This window comes from Leguminivora glycinivorella, chromosome 10, assembly GCF_023078275.1.
Source record: "Leguminivora glycinivorella isolate SPB_JAAS2020 chromosome 10, LegGlyc_1.1, whole genome shotgun sequence".
In the NCBI taxonomy this organism is placed as follows: Eukaryota; Metazoa; Arthropoda; class Insecta; order Lepidoptera; family Tortricidae; genus Leguminivora; species Leguminivora glycinivorella.
In genome coordinates, this window is record NC_062980.1 from 19,293,753 (window position 1) to 19,317,394 (window position 23,642).

At 38.2% G+C, this 23,642-nt stretch overlaps 2 protein-coding genes across 3 annotated transcripts in view; both read right to left on the minus strand.

Annotated features, from left to right (window-relative positions):
- LOC125230000 (fibroblast growth factor receptor 3-like) overlaps positions 1 to 23,642 on the minus strand; it is a 186,009-nt gene that overhangs the window by 55,691 nt on the left and 106,676 nt on the right. The gene's annotated exons all lie outside the window — the stretch shown is intronic.
- Positions 16,344 to 17,844, minus strand: LOC125230003 (glycine-rich cell wall structural protein 1). Its single transcript, XM_048134910.1, has 2 exons — positions 17,736 to 17,844; positions 16,344 to 17,441 (listed from the first exon to the last, which is right to left on the minus strand). Exons 1-2 carry the CDS (start codon positions 17,748 to 17,750, stop codon positions 16,521 to 16,523), a joined length of 936 nt encoding a protein of 311 aa, XP_047990867.1. The 5' UTR covers positions 17,751 to 17,844; the 3' UTR covers positions 16,344 to 16,520.

The window sequence follows — 23,642 nt, forward strand, 5'->3', positions numbered from 1 at the left end:
GATCCGCGGAACACGTTACATGGATCAGGTCAGGTTTCAGGCAGACCGAAAAAGAGATGGCTGGATGACTTGAACGCATCCTACCCAAAATGGCGGTAATACACCGATCATCATCTACCTTGCGTTATCCCGGCTTTCGCCGCGGCTCACGGGAGCCTGGGGTCCGTTTTGACAACTAATCCAAAGATTTGCGACTGCCATCTGACCTTCCTACTCAAAGGGCCTTATTGGAATTAGTCCAGTTTTCACGATGTTTTCTTTCACCGACTGGCAAATATCTAATGACATTTCGCACATAAGTTTCGAAAAACTCATTAGTACGAGCCGGGGTTCGACGCGACCTCCGGATTGAAAGTCGCACGCTCTTACCGCTGAGTCTCCAAGCGCGGCTCCAGCTTCGTGCCCAGGGGGGGTCACGTGGTAAAGGCCCGGGGCCCCAGGGGGGGGTCACGTGGTCTATTTGTATGGCCAACTTAGGCTCCAGGGGGGGGGGTCATGACCCCCATGACCCCCCCCTGGATCCGCGCATGTGAGTCTCCAGGGCTTCTGCGGTAATACACCGACAATATTGTTAAAACAAAAAATGGAGAAACAGCTATTGCCCAGCAGTGGAACAATAAAATAGGCTAATAAAAATACTGTTAAACCCCACGGGTGTTAAGTTTCTGAGGAAAAAAGAAAGTACTTTGTTGTTGGGTACAATGTTCTTCGGGATTATTTTCCTTATATCCATAATTGATTGATAGATTATACGGTTTTTCCTGAGCTTGTGTTATTGTTGTACAGTGTTTATACTGAGCAACTTTTTCTATCGTGCGAGAGTTTTGTGCGATGTCGGCGTTTGTCCCTTAGTAAAAGTGTCCGCCTATTAAAAATATCCACCCGTAAAAAATAAAAGAGACTTGACGGCTTTTTCATAAGATATTAGGCAAACAAGCAGGCAGGTCACCTGAGATTAATCTATCGAGGACATCCGTTGACACCCGAAATCAAAAGGTGTATTGTTGATTTTTAAGATAGGTGTACGCACTTTTAGTTAAAGATAAAATAAATAAAGAGTTACAAATGTAGTGCAAAAGCTTTTCTTTCGTATTTTTACGGAAACGGTCGTATTTGTCATTCTAATGCTAATGCAGGCAGTGTGAGAAGATACGTCTTGGCTCTTGTCACAGACCTATCATTTCGCTTACGTTTAAAGACTGCTGAAGTGTGCAAAAGAAGCCGTCACGTATTTGACCATCCTGTAAGTGGAAAAGAGGCAGACTACAAATGAAAAAACGTGACCATTTTTGATGACAGGCAGCGGCCCGCTAGCGGCCTACTCAATTTAAGAAACTCTAGTACAAACAGTTGTATTTAGAGGAAACAGTGGGTGATTTCCGTTTCGATTAAACAGTTAGAGAAGCAAATTATTCATGTTATCATACATAATTTCTGAATTTAAGACTCCCAATGACACGACATTGGTCCAGTTTTGGTCTCACTTTTGATATTCGACAGTTCTTCTATGTCATCCTACTTCTATGCGTCTTGTACTGACACTGACTGAAGTAGCATGACACGTTGATCCAAGGAACCATCAATACGAAGGAAAATCTTTTCGTACTAACATCTGTAAGTTAAGCCCTAGTCAGTATATTTTGCAGACGTTTCTTCTTAATAACAATGAGATCACCTCGTTAGTCCAAATCAGCGTCCGAATCAAGTATTTCGTACGCGTGATTGCTGACTCCTTTCTCCCAAGATGACAAGACATTCATCCATGTTTATCTGATCTGGGCGATTGATGGAATGCGCGGACCGTGTCCAGATTGGGTAACTGGTGATGCTGATGGCTATTACGAAACATTGAATTTAAATCTTGATATACCAGGACATACATACATACATAACCCAAACCTCCAATGCTGGGTAGGCATAGTACATGAAACTACTCAAGATTTAGTGTCTTCTCTTAGATTTTAAAGGGGCTGAATGAAAACAAAATTGTGACATTGACATTACAGTGACAGGTTGCCAGCCCACCCTTGAACCCATATCCCACAGCCGACTTACGACAGTTACGACACCCACCCCCACGGGAGGAAACAGGGAGGTGTCGATGTTAACACGGGCGATATGGGGGATATACTATAGCCATGCTAAAAACCGCACTGCCTTGCCTATACTAAGGGCCGGTTGCATCAAACCCTCTGTCACCGTTAAAGCGTTCGTTAAATTTTATTATATCGGAAGTTCCATAGACGTCTGCTGCGTGACGATGATGTGTCTGTCAAATGTGTTTGATGCAACTGGCCCTAAGTACAACACATTAGCCGGGTGGGATAAGTTTACAGATAGTGTAAATATCCTATAGTGTGAAGTAGTATTTACAAGCCTGTCAATTTATGGCGCCACGAGACGCTTGGCAGACAACAGCAAACAGCGAAAACCAAACAACAAACACGAACGTGTGAATAGCTGTTTAACTGTTTTAATTAGTGTTTAACTTGGATCCACGAAAACTGGATTTTTTTCAAGTTTTAATTCAGACGTTCCTGCTTGAGACAAAGTTACCTAATTGTTGTTTGTGCTCGGTTTTTTGCACAAATCAAAGACGTGTTCGACAAACTGGCACGTTAGGCGTCCTGAACGTGGTGATGCCGAGTTTGTGTTCGGTGGTGTTTGGTATTTCACTGGTGTTTGTAACAAACACCAAATGTGTGGTGTCGCCTTCACGCATATGTCAAAATGGCAACACCTTTTAACAACGACCGCCGCGCCGGTAGTACGAAGTTATACGAATATTTGGCTTATTTAACAGACTTCGGCGAAATGAACTGTTGATAGAATGGGTTAATTTCTACTTGCCATAAAAAGTTACCTACGACAAAATTATTAACTCGCACGATATTTTTTGTAAGTTCCTTTATTTTACACGAACAAAATAAAATTTTACGTTATAAGATAAACTTGGTTGTGGTATCGGTTAACCAAAACCGAAACAAAGAGAAACTTCAAACTTGAACTAAGTAAAAACAAGTCTTAATTAATTATCATAAAACAATAGGTAAGTAGGTACGCCAATGTGCTTATTTATTAATAATATTAATTTTGCTCTAAAATAATTATTACGATTTTAGAACAAGAGAACCTACCTTACCTAAATCAAGCCCGTATCTTAATTCTTAATACCGAGCGTGTTTTTTTTGTTTTCCCTTAGTCACATCGTTAGGTTCATTAGCAGGAACTATCTGTCAAGTATCTTGTCAAGATGCAAATGTTGGCGGCATATGTCTTATTAATAATATTAGGAAGTTATAGAGGCTACACTTATTGAACCATTTATTTTTTGAATAACAGTAAGAGTTAAGACAATAGTTTCTTAGAGAAATGAATTGTAATTGAGCTAACCCTTAAAGTTATCGGAAGTCAATAAAAACACGTTGTATGTCTTTGTATGTTTAGTAAATTATTAGTAAACAACTTAGTATTATTAGTTAAACTCCTATCAAGTCGACAATTTCTTTTGATTAATTGTTATAAATTACATCGCTATACGAAATCCGGAAAAAACATAACTCATTCAATGGATATCCGGATTGCAACAATGGATCATACACGCTATGGGAACTTACACTCTTCCCATTCATTTACGTTGTCACGATATACAAGATGTATATAAAATTACACCTTATGTGTACTTTGTAGGGTTAAATCTACTGTTTAGATGTGTGAGTGACATACGTTGAAGAAACTTGGTAATCTTGGAATGTGGTTGTAGATCAATGTCTGATATACAATGTGACGAATTTGAATCAATTTCTGGATACATATAGCGAAATGCACAAACGAATACGATAATATAGAAAGAAGAAGGAAAGAAAAACCATTTATTAGCACAAAATACATACCAATAACTATTTTAAACTATAACTAGTTGCAAAAAAATATAATTTGCGCTAAATCAGCTAGGGGTCACATGGCACACTCCACGACGCTGGTTTTCTGTAAGGCCTAGAAGATGGACTAGGTGGTACTAAATGGACTATGTACAATTTAGACGATAAAGAAAAACTAAATAACATAAAAAGTCTTACAATGTTTGGGTGTAATGTATGTAGATCTGTGCTCATCACACAAATAAATGCCCTTACCGGGATTCGAACCCGGGACCGCGGCGTAGCAGACAGGGTCACTACCGACTGCGCCAGACCGGTCGTCAAAGTATAATATTCGTTATTGTAATAAAGTATATTATATCTTTATCGTAGCTAGCTCTCGCTCTTCCGTATAGCCGCGACAGAGACAGACTGCGTTGCGGTTGTCTAGCGTCAACGATTGTCGTTTCGGCTAAGCTGGATGGAGCTAACTTTCGTATTGTGCTTTGATGGCAAAACTAAAATTAGTTATGTGTGTTCTTAAGATTTTTGTGACAAAGAAAATCTAGCAAATAACACAGACTTGTTTCTTCTTTGTTGGATTAAAATCAATTTAAAAAACAAGTAGCATCTCATGTCCCACACCTTATGAAATGAATGTATGCGAATTGAGTAGCATAATAAATAATTATGTATGTTGTAATTGTGTCTTTCATTGATCTAAACAGAGCACATGTTTCCGTAAACCGCCACCATTTTGTAATGGTGGCCGCTTACATATGTAAGAAGCGCTTGGACTCCATAATTATTTTTAAACTCGAGACTTAATCGCGTATGTATAATATCGACAGTCGTTAAATCGAATATCGTCAGTGTTGTGTGTCGACAGAGTAACATCCCTAGTGCGAAAACAGTTCAAGTTGATAATCAAAATCAAGTGCGGGTAGTTCGAAAAACTCGCGCGGCTGTCAGAAGGTATTGATGTCATTTCAAGTCAGTCTTCTCCGAGACCACGGGGACAATGCTGTCCCTGAAACGATTGCCGATATCGTAAACTAAAAATTACGATGCCCTGATGGCAGATACAGATTTATTAATGCAGGCCATTTGCTTACCGCTCCTAAGCATAATTATTATAGCGAACTTATGATATTGATGTAAATAAAATAATCAACAGTATCGAATCTTATTGCCAAATCGAGGCATTTAACATTATTAGATAAATTATACATAATATTTTAATCACTCCATTTACATGGATTATCTCGTCAAATTTATGCGCTACAAGATGCGCTGATGTCTCATACATAATTCACTAATTATTTTATCAATCGTAATTCATTTACAGCACTTTAATGTACATTAAAGTATACCAAAGATTACGTAAAAAACCATTTCATTTACATAAATTATTGACTTTCAAGATTTATTGACACTGACGTAAACAGTGGGTAGTTATAGACTTATAAGGCCCTTAATATGTTATTAAGAGTAATTATCTGAAATTAACCTTATAGATACACTTAATTAAAAGCTTTTTATGGCTTAGAATTAGGAATAGTGACGTAAGTATGATACAATCCGTTTTTAAGTTTGACGTGTCTGTTTGTCTGTTTATCTGTCTGTATGTGTGTCTGTCTGTGGTATCGTAGCTCACGAACGAATGAACCGATTTCGATTTAGCTTTTTTTGTTTGAAAGCTGAGTTATTCGAGAGTGTTCTTAGCCATGTTTCATAAAAATTGGTCCACTATTTCGCGATCGGGGGTGTTTTTTTTAATTTTAATTCTGTGGTTAGGTTATGAAGTCACGAATGTCAGCTTAAGCTATAGGTATTTCAATACATTTAGTTTAAAATTTGGTTATTACTTCGCGAGTGTGATGAAAAACATTGTGTATATCACGGGCGGCTGAAGGATTACCATCTCGAGTTAAGACAAACAGCCTCTTGTTCGTAATCTTCACAGTAATCCTTCAAATTCCGCCCATGTGTATTAACACAAAGTATTAGGGGCTCTGGACCTCTGTAGTTTTCACGTTTTAGAATATAAAACTCGATATCGTAAATGTCACGTGAAAACGTAATTTTAATACCACCTATTACCGTTTGAGGGCGCTGTTCACTTTCTCCATACAAACGATATTTTCCGTGACTTTTACGCCTTCGAGTAACCTATTAAAAACTAGTGGTAGCTACTGGTTTTGTAATAAACTTTACTTATGACATTGATAGGTCGTTAAGTTTCATTCTTTCACTGCTACAGATCGCGCCATTTACAATGACGCACAGATTCATACACTTTAATCTATATTAGTATGAAAGTAAGGGCTGCGTCACGCGACTTCGTGAGTGAAACGTTTCTACAATGTAATGAGTTACGTGAGTTGAACGACCTTTATTAACCATTAACTTCATTAAAGGTTTCCTTATGTCATACTGTCATGAATAAGCTTTTCGCTTATTATGTAATGAGTATTGTGAGGTAATCAACAAGGGCTGCTTTATGACTCGTAATCCGGTTTAAATTTTTTCATCACATGAGCACACTAAAAATGTGCTCACGCAGGCGGAGCGGGAGTTATACAAAAAATCGTTCTCCCTAGGGAGGCATGTTTATTTCTTAAATTTCAAGTGTGATGAAAAATTATTTGTAACACGGAGCTGTATTAAGTTTATTGTAAAACTGCCGATTTAGTTATTCTCAACAGCAGTATTCAACTTCCGCAATGCTTGCACAGTGTAGGTACTAGATGGGCATTTAGGCATTTTCAGAATTTAGGACTCTCCAATTAGCGTAAGTTGTTAACAAAAATTAACTCACTGTCAGTTTTGTGACGCCGCTCAGAAAAAGTGTCTGTGTTACATAACAAATTTATTAAACCTGGAACTACGAAAAGTAGCTCCACGTGTTCAAGGTAAAAGGAAATACAATCATTTCAGTCTCATTATCAGGTAATTAAGAAATTTTGTTTGAAATTTCAAACTGTACATTTTTTAATTAGGTACTTACCTGATTTATCAGGAAGACTTAATTTCTGATTTTTTAGGAAGTTTTGACGTCTGTCCCGTTACCTATTACGGTTCTGAGGCTCTTCTAAAATAAGAGTTTTTTTTAGTATTAAGAGGATACGGTAGCGAGAATGCTAAAATGGAAAGGAGCCCCCCTTTCAACTTGGGAATTTTAGTTAAATATAGGTACAAGTGTTATTAACTAGATTTATCAAAAAAAAATGTCCATTAAAAACTCAGTCAAAAGATATTTCAAAAAAATGTTTAAAATCGAGGTTCCGCTCTCGACTCTTTCCTCCTTCAAAACTAAATCAATCGGAACGAAATTTGAGAATCTGAATAACAATGATATAATCTATGTCGGACCGTTTAGTTTTTTTGGTTAATTGTTACCAATCTTGAGTAAGTATCACACCTTTTTTTGCGCCACAATGAAAAAGGCCGTTTTTGGAAATTTTTGATTGGCTCTAAGTCTTTAAAAAGCAGAATATCAAAAACATCAAAACGGTCCGACACAGATAAAAATAATAACAATCTGTGTTGGAAAAATCATTGCTCTATCTTCAAAAACCAGGGGGGAAATAGTCGAGAGCGTTTGTATGGAGAATTGACCCCTACCGTATCGTCTTAAATAGATGTAATAAGTATGCATGCAGGGTTAGCACATGATTGTCGCGAGACAACGTCGCCGCGAGGTAAATAGATCACACGTCTTATAATTGTCTTAATGCCATAAGGATGATGAGGACGGGTAGTCTATCTTGCGGCGACATAACAGTCTCGCGCCATTCATGTACCTAGCCTAACCTAAGCCTGCAGGTCACAGACTAGTTGAGGCGAAGGCGTGGCCTATGATGGAATTTGCTCAGGAAGTGCCGAACACCCCTTGATTTGAAGGTTGCCGGGTTACATGAGCTCGGAAAAATAGATGCCGGCAAGAAATTCCACTCCTTAGCCGTGGACATAAGAAATAAAGAAGGAAAGCGTTTCGTGCGATTTTTCTTTTCTTTCTTTCAACTGGTTTGAATTGAACTATTGTCCCGGATCTGTAAGTTCACATTTTTGACACATTTGTTTTGAAGTTTGAAGTATGTTGCGATGTGGCTAAGGCACTGGTCCCACCGCGAGCTAGTCAGCTATGAGCTATCGGCTATAAAAACGAACAAAAGATAAGCACTCCCGTGCAAATAACAGAGACACGGCGATGTTTATAGCTACTCGCCCAGCGGTGAGCTATCAAAATCGCCGTGTTTCTTTTATTTGCACGGGAGTGCTTATCTTTTGTTCGTTTCTATAGCCGATAGCTCATAGCTTACTAGCTCGCGATGGGACCAGTGCCTAAGACGTATCGTTTGCCAAATCTAACGATTAATTTCGAATTGGTTGAATCGATTAGGCCCTATGTACAAGGAGGCGCTTAAACAAATATACGATTTCTATCAACTTACTGAAATGACATTTGAATCGAAATGACAGACTCTGCCACAGCACTAGTTTAAAAATAAAAATTAATGATAAATGACATAATAAGTAAATCCTGCGTGATAAATGAATATCGTAAAATACTTACTAAAGAAGATCCGCAAAAATGTAACATGTGTTAGATTACGTTTAAAGTAAGCGAAATATTGTTTTTAAGTACTTGATTTTTTTAAATATGATTACAGGATTTTATTTAAAATTTCATTAGGTTGCGCGAGTTTACGTTTTGTGGACGCTGTCATGTGTCAACAAGAGGTTCTTACAGCTCTGGGACTCTAGCATGCCTTTTTTATAAGGTCGTATCAAAATAACATTCAAGATTAAAACCGTTCTGAATCAGCCTCCATGCTACGAAGGTCGTATGAAATCCAAATTCACGAACAACGCACAAACATTAAAAGTCCTTGCTTCTCACAACATAGTAAGAAGTTGTCAAGACTACTACTACCATGTCGTTAATATTAACATAAACAAATACAGAAGATGCTTGCTTTCTATGACTGTTACGGTGGGTCACTGAACTTTGTCAATGGCCAACTATTGACAGTATTGACTAACTGGTGTTAAACTTGGTAAAGTCACTGCCATACGCGCTACACAGCGAAAGTTGAAAATAATTATTTATCATTCATATACACGGTGTAATATAAGAGAACCGAAAGATTTTAACTACGCATTTCAGAGAGCAAAATAAAGATAAAATGTTTTATGATTTCAAGCAAATTTCGCAAAAAAATTTTTTTTTGGATGTATTTTCACATAAAATGTTATTCGTAAAACTGCATTAGAGAGGGATTTTACTTGCATGAACGTGACAAACTGGTAATTTATTTTAATTATTTTTTCATACACTAATTTTGGGACACTTTTTTTTTTATAAGTACATGAGACGTAACGTACTTGTAAACAATTAATACTTCTAATATTAGATGTTAATCTTTCGTGACATATAAGTATTCGAATTTTTAATCAATAAAATTGTATTCACGTAATTATATCGCGACTTTTGCAACACATTTCATGCATAATTTTATTATTATGTTGACATGAGTGAGAGAGACAACCCTAGCCCTTGTGAAGGCTAGAGAGTAACTTAAAAACAACTCGTATTTAATTTTTTTTATACTACGTCGCGTCGGTGGCAAACAAGCATACGGTCCGCCTGATGGAACGCCTGCAACTCAAGGTGTGTCATATGCGCGTTGCCAACCCATTAGAAGCTTGTACACTCTCTTTTGCTGTGTTAAGTACACAGAAAAAAAAGCGTACAAGTTCCAAGGAGGGTTCGGGTTGCCGACGACTCAAAGGACAATAGACGGAAAAATTAGTTCCGTAGGTCCTTCCGTCACCAGCACACCGCACCCTCGTTGAACTCTGGCAGCCTTACTCACCGGCAGGATAGCACTAATCAATTCTATGTTGGTGTGATTTATCGCCCGTATACAGCATACACACTGTATAACCACAGTATAATAAAGAGTACTATCGTACAGTATGGCCACTCCCGCTCCCCGCTGAAAGTGCCGCCCACCCCTCTCAGTTACCTCACAGTTACTGCCTGTCAAAAACGCGAACAGTCGACCTGTCATATCTCACTCATACAAGCATGGTACGCGTTCACCTACACAAGCTTAGACTGTGTGCTAGGAACGCGCCTCTTTCATATATTTGATTGCCAGTGTCCGGGTGTGGTATAACGTCGTTTCATTAAAAACAATATGACACATACAATACATAAAGCACGAACAAACAAATATAATATGTAAGCCGATATCACATCGGGTTAATCTCTCCTACTGTACACTCTTACTCTCCATGAAAACGTGACTAGTACAGTACAGTCAACAACGGCACAGCTGTGGATACAATGTCCCATAAGTATACAGAACTTTATCGCCTGTATATTAAGGTGTGTATATGTGTATACGTATTTTTGGCACTTTGTAATCACAGCTGTGTTGTTGATAGTACCGGTACATTTCAGGCCACTACATTTGACCTTAATACAATGTGTGTGCGTTCAATTTACTTTGTACGAATTTTGAACAGTGAATTTAAGATGTAAGCAAACGTGTGTGCATGAAACAAAACCTTACTGTTCTTGAGTTATGACTGTTTATTTGTGAAACTGATTATTCGGAACCTGTTACTCTACAGGTTACTTAATCAACGACACAATCGCTTAAGCTTCGTAAGCCTCTCATCGCTTTTCCTTAGTGGCGCGACAGAGACAGACTGCGTTCGATCGCCATGTAGCGAACGGTTGTCACTTCGGCTAGGTCAGCTGGTTCGGATCGGAAATGATTTAAATATGTCATAACATCCCGTTTGAGTGTGTCATAACTGATAGTGCTTGTCTGATCGCGACACCACGCCTCCGATACATATGTTCATTATGTATAGATTAGCGGTAAGTGCGTGCGACTTTCGTTCCGGAGGTCGCGGGTTTGAACCCCGGCTCGCACCAATGAGTTTTTCGGAACTTATGTGTGAAATGTCATTTGATATTTGCCAGTCGCTTTTTCGGTGAAGGAAAACATCGTGAGGAAACCGGATTAATTCCAATAAGGTCTAGTTACCCTTTGGGTTGGAAGGTCAGATGGCAGTTGCTTTCGTAAAACTACTGCCTACGCCTAGTCTTGGGATTAGTTGTCAAAGCGGACCCCAGGCTTCTATGAGCCGTGGCAAATGCCGGGATAACGCAAGGAGGATGATGATGTATAGTTTACCGTGTGGCGTGCAAAATTGGTCATTTATTATTAATTAAGTCATTAGGTATGCTTCATCTGAAATGAGGAATAATTCTGTTAGAATTTTGAAGAAAAAGGTTTTTTTCATTTTGCGCATTAAAGACCCTTTTCTGTTGAAAGCCGCAATAGTATAATTAAACTTAATAGATGTAAAATATACAGTGTGTACATCTAATATGAGCGAATCTCTTAACGGTGGTTAGTATGGGACATAAGAAATCTAATAAGATAACTTATACTTATTGTTAAAATTGAAATTAAAGTTTTATTTATACAAAATAAATCAGCCAGCAATGTGACGTAAACACACTCGGGTTAAACGCTCGTTGACAGTTACTTTTTAAAGCTCATATCGCGAATGTAATATCAGTAATTATCATCGCAAACATGTTTACAGTATATTGTATATTGCTGCTGAGGAAATTCTAAAATTTATTTAAGGGGTAAAAATTAAGAGTAACTTACAAACAACCTCTCTATTAATGATAACACTAATAAATTATGTCTGGTTTAATTTATCGCCAGTATAAGGCTTACACAGTGTATATGCAGCTTGTGATACAATAACACAAATGTGCAAAGTGCCATTCACTATGTTACTTAGATTGCTCGTAAGAAACTTCTAAGTTACGAAGTACGGATTTGACAGTCATCAATCACTCAGACATTACCTAACCCCATTAATTTCAGTTCACCTCTCAATGTATAATTACAATTAATTGTTCACGGTGAATTGAATTATTCAATTAATTTGCTTTGTGAACTTTGACACTGAACGAAATAGCTACTTAAGGCGCCGTAGGTTATACCTAGATGACAGTTAAAAAAACCTGTAGGTACGGCTTTTTTTGTTCACGACACGTATGTCAAAAATTTAAGAATTAGGTAGTTTTTCTTGTCATATCCATTTCATTCCTGTTTTTTTTTTCACTTTGCATTTGAAAAAAACATGTTATAGGTCTAAAACGCAATTTTTATTTTACCAGGTTGCCATTTTTTTTTTGATTTTTGACCGATCGATATCGATCGCCCACTAGGAATTTAAATTCCACTATTAATGGCCACTTGCACCATCCGCTTAACTCAAGGTTAGTGGGCTGAAAACTGTCAAATTCCATATAAAATGGTGGGTGCAAGTGACCCTAATACAATTAAAAACGAGTGGTTAATTCCAAAAGATTTCCAATTTCTGTATCTCGTATTTCAAAAGTAGCATTTTGCCATTGCCCACAAATTTTCCAGTGGCAAAACCGAGCGCTTGAAATACAAAAATCACCTCTTGAACTTACGGTGCCTTAACACTATAGTAGTACTCTGGTTATGTGCGACTTTTTGGCCCGTAACGAATAGCATAGCAGTGTGGGATCACATTGTTTTAGAATTGGAATCAGTTACTTATTACGACAATCAAATTACCTAATAGTTTCGCGGTTCACATAATCATAGGTAATCTTTTGCGATAATCTACAGAAGTTGATTTAGATTTGTCTTGGGCCAGTGAAATTACCCTCATTTAGATTATTTTTCAGATACCGATAAAATCCGAAAAAAAACGAAAACATGGAAAAATAAGAAAACTGAATCGAGCTAGAGCGGTAGCGGGGCTCTACGTGTTAGCTTCGGCTCCACGCACGCCTCCACAAACGAGCGAACGAGAACAAATACTCACATCCCATTAATTATTATTTGCAATGTATTGTAACTGTAAATTTAATTGTAATTTAATGTATCCAATCTAGTATTTATAATAATTGTATTAGTGTTAGTGACATTGTTAATTTTTAGAATAGGTATTTAAGCACTATCTTGTGAGCGTTTTGGGATCACCTGTAAGCCCGCAAGAGTTGTATTCAATCATTAAATCAATAAATCAATTAGTTCGATTATATTTCGAAGCTTGTTATATTTTGTAAATATAAATTAAGGTTCAGGGGAGAGTGGTTCAAATTAAGGGAGAAGGAGATAGATATTTGGATCCAAGACCTCAGATTATTAATAAGTCACTAACGTAACAGATCCTTCACTTGCCCGCAAAACACGCTTTATTTAACTAATACTAATAAGTTACTACGTAAAACTCAGAAGAATAGTAGGAACGTGCCACGCGACCACAACAGGCCGGCGAGTGGCGTCCCTCGGTCACTTGTTCATTCGAATGAACGGCTAGCGTGTAGGAGGTACTTAACGCGCGTCCGCGATCGAGTGACATAGGCCTGCCAGAACGCCCTAAGATGCTCGGCAGCGCTCCATAGAGTTAGCGCCCAAGCTGATCACTGATAGATATCACAAGATAGATAGACCAACCAACATTTGAGTCTAAAGACTGTTTATTCAACCAATTTTGATGTATGGATGTGAAGCTTGGACACTGACACAGAAAGAAGAGAGCAAGCTCTTAGTGGCGGAAAGGAAAATCTGGCGGAAGATTCTGGGGCCAATCAAAGAGGGAGATGGAACCTGGAGGCGTATAAAAAATAGAGAGCTGGAAGAGGTAATGGCGGTGCCTAATATAATTGGCGAGATCAAAAGCCACGTGACTCCGCTAGCTCGGCCACTTGGAAAGTATAGGAGAGGATCGTTGTGTGAGAAGCATAATGTGGGACACCCGGGTGGAAAATGTCCGCGTGGGCGCCCCAGATATCGCTGGTGCGAGGAAGCCCTGAAAGATAAATAAATAAATATTATATTAGGACATTCTTACACAGATACCACGGTAAGCTCAAGAAGGCTTGTGTTGCAGGAAGTCAGACAACAATATATATAATATAAAAATACTTATGTAAATAGAAAACATCCATGACTCAGGAACAAGTATCTGTGTTCATCTCACAAATAAATACCCTTACCGGGATTCGAACCCAGGGCCGTGGCGTAGCAGGCAGTCACTACGCGCTAGGCCAGACCGGTCGTCCACACGGTGTATTTACCCAACTGGCGTGAAGTGGCGCAGGATAGGGCAGAGTGGCGATCTCTTGTGTTGGAGGCCAAGATCCTTTTTGGGTCGCTGAGCCAGTGAAGTGATTGACATGACATGATTGCTAATAATGTATACCTAGTATAGCTTTAAGTGATAATTGTATACCCGAATTGGGTCACCGTTGTAACCTACTAATGTAATGAATTAACACCTGTGTAACACGGTTGAACAATAAAGATCTATCTATCTATCTATCTATCTAGTACTAAGTAAGTAAGTAAATGAAGGTTCAGAATGAATTTTCATTTGTGTCATATAAAAAAGTCGTCGAAACCCGGCACCAAGTAATGAGTTTCTTGAATGAAGGCAACATATTCGCATTTCCTCTTAAGAGGACAGGGGACTACCGCTTCTCCATAAAAACGTATCCCAGTAGTTCTAGTCGTTTTGCTCACTGGATATTGACGTAATGGAAAATACCTGTACATTATGTGATGTATTTAAACCATATTTATTTTTACAGATGTAATGCGAAAAGAGTTTCTTTCGATTTTTTTACGGAAACGTTCGTACCTTCGTACTTGTCATGCTAGTTCAAACAGTTTCAGTACGTCTTGTACTGAGAATGAATGAAATAGCATGACACGTTCGTACGTTTCCATATGAATACGAAGGAAAATCTTTTCACGCTACATGTGTATCCTTATAACATAATTATCATCATTACGCTCCTACGTTAGAAATTATTACCACTAATGTCTAAAAGAAGTACTTTTATGACGGCATGTATTGCAACATTTGCAACTCAACTTAGCTGCAAAAAGTGCATGACTAATTTATCAATAAATTCATTCATAATTTCTCCAAAACATTTTGCAGCTCACTGTACAAGATCGTAAAATTCTGCCCGACATCCCTAAAATTCTGGAACTTCTTGAGTTCAAGAGGCAGAGGTAAGGTATTTGAGCTTACAGTGCTAGGGGAGAGGCCTCTGGCCCAGACACTCAAATAGGCTAAGGAAAAAAAATAGGACCACGTTTGTATAAAAATACGATTTCCCCTTCCCTCTTAAACGTCGTTACACTTGCAGAAAGTGAGCAATTAAAACTCTTACGCGACCTTAATAGCTCTTACGTGGGTCTTTATACAAATTATAGTAATATACTGTATACATTTAATAAGTCCTGTAGTGTAACCTCTACTCTCTGCAATATCAACGCTATGAGAAAGAGATTAAGTTACTTTTGCGGTGGCAAAGTATTAAGATATAGGATGTTTCAGAAGTTATTTGGTATTTTGTTATGTGTATTGTCTAATAGTCGAGACTATTGTCGTGAGAAAAAATAAAGGTAAATGTAGACTTGAGCGTGAAATGTTTAGAATGCGAGCTGTCTGACCTCTTTACTTTACAATTATTTTGTAATAAGTCTGAAAATTTACATTTTCTACGCTAGATTTGATTAATTTGATTATAGAATGGCAAAATGAAGATCATATCTGGTGTCTCATTAGTCTGAATGAATTTATGATACACTTTAAAAATTAATAGTTCCTATATATTAAAAAGCGCCCTTCAATTTTGAAATAAATCATTCATTATAAAAAGTTAATTTCATCTCCATTGAAACAAAATCCAAAATAGAGAAGAATTATTTTTTTTGCAATTATACTCACTTTTTTCAGACGTTAAAAAAAGAAGAAAAAAAACGATCGTTTCCTTCTTACATCATAAAATCTCAAAGTAATCATATTCCACACTTGACTTGTCAATTTACTCGAACAAACACCGATGACTCACTCAAACGTCGTTTTACACAAAAGAAAATTTCACTTTCGCATCATACACATTTCTTAGCAAATATTACGAGACAGCTTTCCAACGTATGCGTTAACTCAATAATGATATGCCCAAACACGATCACAGAAATTACGAAAGTCGAATCTTATAAATATTTAGTAAATAATATAAAAGCGACCGGTTTCCGCCCGCCATTATGCAATCGTCATTGTTCTGATCCACTTTTGCACGTTTTAACGCATTTAAAGGACTCGAAATGTCAAGGTAGTGAAATTGTGGAAACCGCGGATAGGTTTTGCAATGGATATTCAGCGAAACTCTTATAGGTGTCGTAAGGCGATATGGTTTCAGTGGTTACGCCAGAGGTCACAATCCAGGTTGCGTAACCCGTGTCGCCCACATGTAGAAAACGTACTTTCTACCAACACACCTGTTTGCTATCTCTATGTGTTAATTTTATTAATACAAAGATGCGATATTGTCGCGGCTTTTGAGCTTTTTTCGGGGTTTGGAATAAGAAGATGATGTTTTCGTTCGTTTATCGATTTTTTATGCAAAAAGTACTTTACAATACAACTAAAATTAATTATGATACATTAAAATTACTATTTACATAAATACATTTAGGCACCGTAATTTTTTGTTCTACTTAAAACTAAGTCGCCGGCAAAGCAGGTATCACATGGGGGCGCTTGGCGCGGAGTTTAGTAGGGGCCGGACTGGCCGGGGGGGCCGTACGAGGAGCTGACGGAACCACCGCCGATGCTGCCGCCGTGCCCGCCGCCGATGCTGCCGCCGTGCCCGCCGCCGATGCCGCCGCCGATGCTGCCTCCGGAGATGCCGTGTCCGCCACCGATGCCGCCGCCAATGCTACCGCCAGAGATGCCACCACCGATGCCAGAGCCGCCGATCGAGCCACCTCCGATTCCACCTCCGATCGATCCACCTCCGATTCCACCTCCGATAGAACCACCACCGATGGAGCCACCCTCCTTCTGGGTCTTGTACTTGATGAAGTAAACTTCGGGTTTGGAGGGCTGAGTGGGGGCGGCGGTCGGGATGGTGATATCGGGCTGCTCGTCGGGTTTCTTGACCAGCACGTACACGAGGGTCTTCTCCTCGTTCTGAGCCTGAGCGGGGATGATGGGCGCGACGGGGGCGGGAGGAGCGGGCGCCTTAATGAAGATGATCTTGTAGTGCTTCTGGGGGACGCCGCCTCCGCCGATGATCTGGGGGCGCTGCTCTTCGGGTTCTGGGGGCGGGACGTGGACGTAGATGTGTTTCTGGACGATGGGGGCGCCACCGAAGCCGCCGCCGAAGCCGCCGCCGAAACCGCCGCCGCCGCCGCCGGACGAGAAGCCGCCGCTGCCGCCGGATGAGAAGCCGCCGCCGCCGCCGCCGATGCCGAAGCTGCTGGAGCTCAAGCCTCCGGAAGAGAAGCCGCCGCCGTGTCCGCCGCCGGACGAGAAACCGCCGGAGGAGAAGCCGCCTCCATGGCCGCCGCCGGACGAGAAACCGCCCCCGTGTCCACCGCCGGACGAGAAACCGCCGCCGCCGCCGGGCGCGTTGTAGCTGTAGCCCGCCTCGGGCCTGGCCGAGCCGAGTGCCGCTACGGCAGCTAATACCTACGGAAAACAAAACACTTTTATAGAACATATAAATCACTGCAACTCCATCGGGACAGAACACCAAGATTGCCAATCCTTAGCACGGCACTCGATCCAAATTGCACCCTGATTGATCCACCATAAAGAACCAATTTAAAAAAAAGAACAATCCACTCGATAAAAAATTAATTCAGATAAAATTTTCGATCCACTATAAAATTTGGAAAAACAATTATCGGTAAAGTTAAAGGCGTGTCGGCATAAGGAAGCGTGGGGTCACGGGTCACAACACTTTCACTGCGCGGTACCTACCAAGAATGCTTTCATGTTGACTCGCGGAGGCGCCGAGGTTGTGTGATGCTCCGTACAAAATCCGTACGCTTTTATACCGCCGTGAGCTCCACACCTCTCTCCCTGTATCTTCCTAACATTCGGCCTTCGGGCATATGAGAATTATGAATTTAATGACACTAGTCGAATTCGTTTTCGGTGAAAACAATGATCGTAACGGTCATCGGTGCTTGAGGTAGCATTAACTTGTCATAGTGTATCGAATTTATTGATATCTTCAACTATTTTTTTTGAGATAAGAGCTTTTTGCTGTAGTTCAACCGAGTTTTCAAGCTCTTTTTTTATAAGAAAGGCAAAGCTTTAATTTTTAGGTACGAGTGTGATCTTAGATATCCATTGACCCAATTATATTCCTGAAATTACACTGAAATCACTTAAAGCGTGAAACTTTAAATTTTAACAAAGAACATTCAACACTTGAATCAACAGTCCTGTAAACAGATAAACATTTCAGTTTAGCCATTTTTTTTTTATTTAAAACATACTATTTAATATTTAGGCACTTACCTGTATTTATGTCCAATTCTCCCAAACTAGAAAAATAAACGCAAAACAATTTTTTTTTTGGAATGAATTATAATTATCGCAAGTACTTGTGTTAAAAGAGTATGGTAGAATAGTTAGATATATATTTTGTAAAACTTCGAGTATGACTATTAGGATAAAATATATCAGATGATTTACTGAGATTTACAAAATGCTTTAAGTGATTGATTAGATTACTCGTAACATAATATATGTAATAGTTTGCAATTTGTAGATTAATACAACGATTCTAGGGTCTTCAATTCATTACATAATTAAATTTACTGTACCTTAGCAGTAGTTAGGTTTATTTTTATTAAAGTAAAATATGATACGTACTGTCTATCAACAATATAAACATAGGTATACCACAAGACTTAAGTAGCTCATGTTGGTAATTACTTAATAAGACCCAAACACTAAAACTAAAATATTCCTCCCTGGATCGTACCTGGCTCAAAAGTCCCCATTATTCCCGCGGCATTACATCGCTGGACGGCAATGGAGACCTGTTGGACCAGATACGACCCAGAACGAGGATCGCAGCCCCAAATCGAGGATAATTCCAAAAATAACAGGTTCTATATGTTTCAATGAACCACTTACATTAAGTTATAAATGTCTGACAGTTGCGTTTGCAATTGTTTACTAATATTAATATTGCACACGTGAAAGTTTGTAATTTGTTGCTTAATCATGCAAAAAAGGTTGTGCAGGAATGAGTTTGGATACGAATTTGGCTTACAGCGGATTTTTAACCTAATTGATTTAAACGTGAAAGTATGTAATTTGTATAATATGTATGTATGAGTTTTAAATTACAGCGGATTTTTAACCTAATTGGTAGATATTAATTAACCCATATTTTCCATTCCCATCCAATCATCCATCATTAGCATCATCATACAATTCAATTCAATTCATTTTGTTTCAGACAAATAAGTCCATAGTTTTGTTAGGGTTATCATTCCCATCAGGAATGGAATATACCCCATAAAAAGAAAACAGATTAAGAGGGTTTTCACATTATCCGATGCGATATCGGATGGATGTAGGAAGGATATTAAAGGCAAATGTTAAAGATGGCGCCTTTAATATGTATTATAATATCGGACTTACATCCGATATCGATTCGGATAATGTGAAAACGCACTAAAGGTACTAAACACTTTGATAGGACTAGCTTCAAATGAGTAAACCATAACCTACCACAACCTAGTAGGTAACTGTAGGCTACAAAAATAAATTTCAACATCGCCTTTTGCTATCAAAGTTGTTTTCCTCATAAACATGGTCAAAGGCCACGGTAAAACCCAAATATCTTAATTTGTACAAGTTTATGACACTAGATTATACATATTGCTTGATATTTCATAATCCCCAAAAAGTTGAAAGACCAAGAATAGAGTTAATCCATAGATATCATCTCGGCTTTTGGGCCATTCTATGTATATTATAATTAGTTCGTCAAAGCTAACTTTCTGCCCACTTGAATGGAACAAAGTAAGGTGCAGTGGGGAAATTTTAACTAATCGAAGTTTTTTAAAGTTTTACAATTTTTGAACTATTACCACTGGTCCTATAGGTACGGGACGTGTCTTCAGTTGATACATTATTACATTTAATTAAACACAAAACCATATAAACTAGTAATACCTAAAACAATAGCATGAAAACTAAACTAAACCTATGAATAAAATTAAACCTATAAATAAAACTAAATAACAAACTAAAACTTACCTACAAAAATACCCCTGTTATAAAAAGAAAACCCCTTCTAATAGGTCGGACTGCGGCATGGACCCCATGACGCTGGCGGCGTTTCCTCTTTGTATCGCCAGTGAGATACGTACATAAGTATATATGGAACTCATAATAATAGTGTAGGTAAAAAAAAACGATCAGTTGAAATTGCCTTCCAGTCGAAATGCAGATAAAAAAAAACAATCCATGATCGTAGTCAGTAAACTGCAGAAATAGTAGAATGGCCCGCATAATCTGAGATGAAGCCATTATCTGATTTATTTCGGCAGAATCCAACGCGAAGACGTTTCACAAAACTTAATTTGCTCGTTGCAAAAACAATATACCTTTTCCCACTATTATTTACTTTAGCGTCATACCTATGACTATGTGATTTTTATAGTCCCGTCCTATTTAAATTTACAAAAGTAATTTTTATAGAACCATTACAATTTTTTTATCCCGTCAGCATGCAAGTGTTATTTTAAAAGTGTATACAGAGTGTAACAAAAATGGTGGTGATCCGTTTAAGGCCGTTTTCGCTAGAAGAAAAAAAAATTTTCACTTTTGTATGAGCCGGGCCGCGCGAATCGGTCGAATCTCCATACAAAGATAAAAAATTTTTTTGCGAAAAAAATTTTTTATCCTACTTTTTCCTGATGAGAATACGATACTGAATACGCCCTTAAACGGATCACCACCATTTTTGTTACACCCTGTACTGTGTGTTACCACAATGCAGGCATTGCAGACATTTATTAAAACGTAATACTTAATATGATAATTAGTAATCGTCTCAGTATGTCTTCAAATCATACTTATTAAGATTAAATAATTGCAAAATTACATCCGACATTCAATGTACTGCGTTCACTTCCTAATTGAAGTTATTTACATCGCTAAAACTTGGGCCATTTTTTTTATTTTTTTTTTCAAACTTTTCCACCCCACCATTTTGTAAATGGGTATTTTTTACGCGATTCATGAGGTCTTTCGATCCTGATAGGAGAAAAAAAATGTCCCAAGATTCCCATACACTTTTCAAATCTTCCATTCCGTTACCACCATACAATATGTATGAAAAAATGGTAACGGAATGGAAAAAAACCTTGGGACACTTTTTTCTCCTATTAGGATTGATAGAGCTCGCGATTCTAAGTGGAAACCAAATAAAAAAATCCAAATAAAAAAAGTGGGGTGGACAACTTTGAAACAAATGGCCCACATATGCGATGTCATTGCTCTTAGTCCGTTTTCACATTATCCTATGCGATATCGGACGTCGGAAGAATTTCAATGGAAAAATCCAAGATGGCGTCTGTAATATGTGGGATATCGATCCTCGTGAAAACGCACTTACTTGACAAGTGCCTGTGGCTATACATTGCTGGCAATATTTTTTTGTTAAATTTAATATTTTTTTAATATTGAATTAAGGGCATGGCATGCTTAAAGCCGTTTTGCTGGTAAGAGCGTTTTTAAACTACCAGAATTCATGAAAATAAAATCCGTCATCGCCGTAGAATTTTTTGAATGGTAATTGACGTACTAGATCCATAGAACGACGGAAAGAAATCGGATGACGGAGATCGGTAGATGTTGTGCGTAGACTATATAAATAAATAAATAAAAAAAAATATTATAGGACATTCTTAGGACATTCTTATTTTTATTTATAGGAGACTGGCAAGAGCGGGCATCAAACCGTGTGGAATGGACAGATTGACACCATATAGGCTATTAAAAAAAAAAAAAAAAAAAAAGGACATTCTTACACAGATTGACTGAGGCCCACCTAGGCAGAGCCCAGGTAAGCTCAAGAAGGCTTGTGTTGTGGGTACTCAGACAACGATATATATAATATATAAATACTTATATACATAGAAAACATCCATGACTCAGGATCAAATATCTGTGCTCATCACACAAATAAATGCCCTTACCGGGATTCGAACCCGGGATCGCGGCGCAGCAGACAGGGTCATTACCGACTGCGCCAGACCGGTCGTCATATATACCTCTACAGGGTGTTTCAATGAACGTAATACAAAATAAGTGATTCCGGCACTATTAATGACGAAGAATATAATGCACGTATTCAGGTCTTAAAATTCTACGTAAAGGTGTTGATTATTGTGACAGGTAAACATGTTAGAATGTAATTTATTCATAAAATGTCAGTTTAGATAAACAAAAAAAAGTGAGATTGTATTCCTACTATTTTTCTCAAAAACTACTGGTATCAAGTTCAAAACAATTTTCTAGAAAGTCGTTATAAAGTTCTACTTTCTGAAAATATAAATATTATCAAAAAACAACATTAGATAAACTTATTCATTTTTAAAACCTATCCAACAATATATCACACGTTGGGGTTGGAATGAAAAAAAATGTCAGCCCCCACTTTATAAGGGGGGGGTACCCTAATAAAACATTTTTTTCCATTTTTTATTTTTGCACTTTGTTTGATTGATATACATATTGGTTCCAAATTTCAGACTTTCAGACTAACGGTTACTGAGATTATCCGCGGACGGACGGACGGACGGACGGACGGAAACATGGCGAAACTATAAGGTTTAGTGACTACGGAACCCTAAAACATAGTTTATACCTATACAAAACTAGGTTCGAACTTTTTAAATATACAACCTAGATAGGTTAACCATGTTGTAACCAAAATAACAAGATTTAGGAAAACAATCATATTAATGATTATTAACTAGGTTAACAACACGCGACCTAACATAGTGTGTTAACGGAGACGAGTTTGTAAAATGTTTTGTATTACGTTTATTGAAACATCCTGTATAAGTATAATTATACGCGTTCCCAACTCTAATATTCAGCACCCTCGCGGCCTCGTTTAGCCCAGGCAACTTTATTCACCGGCACACAACACTTTGAGTAGGGTTACTCATTGAAAGGTCACTATTTTCTTTCATACCTAATTTTATACCTTTAATTTCCTGTGGGCATAATGTAATGAGTATGCTACTATGTAAGAAACGAATGAAACCTGTTTAACTAGAGAGTTTATAGCCACTTGAGTACCCAATTTCCAAATGTCTATTAAAACTAATTTATTACTAGAACAAGGAGCAATGACTGGTTGATCATTTAAATTGATTGCAAAATTAAGATTAGTATATTATGTGTCCACTGGACAATAATCATTATTATTTTTGTATGTCTTTCGTTTATCTCGGGACATTTGAAAAGCGTGCGTAGGGCCGAAGCCAACAGCGCAGAGGCCCTTTAAGACTATTTAATCTAAAAGGTGATGTGACACCAACCGACGCTTATCCCTGTATGCACTATTAGTAATGCACCCAAGGAAGCCTCGGTTTGTATAGAACTATTGCAATATGATTACTTAATTATTGATTCGCCGATTATTGTCACGATAGTTGTTCCAGCGAGCGGTCTCCTAGCGAAAAGTCTCGACCAACATCTTGCGATACTGTCGCTAGGTGGCTGGAACAAGGATCAGATGCAGAAGGTGGTAATCCTGAACAGTTTCTTTTCTGGAGTATGCGCGTATAGTATTGTCGGTTATCTGAAAAAAAAAAACAATCTGCAGACCATCTAAAAAAAAAT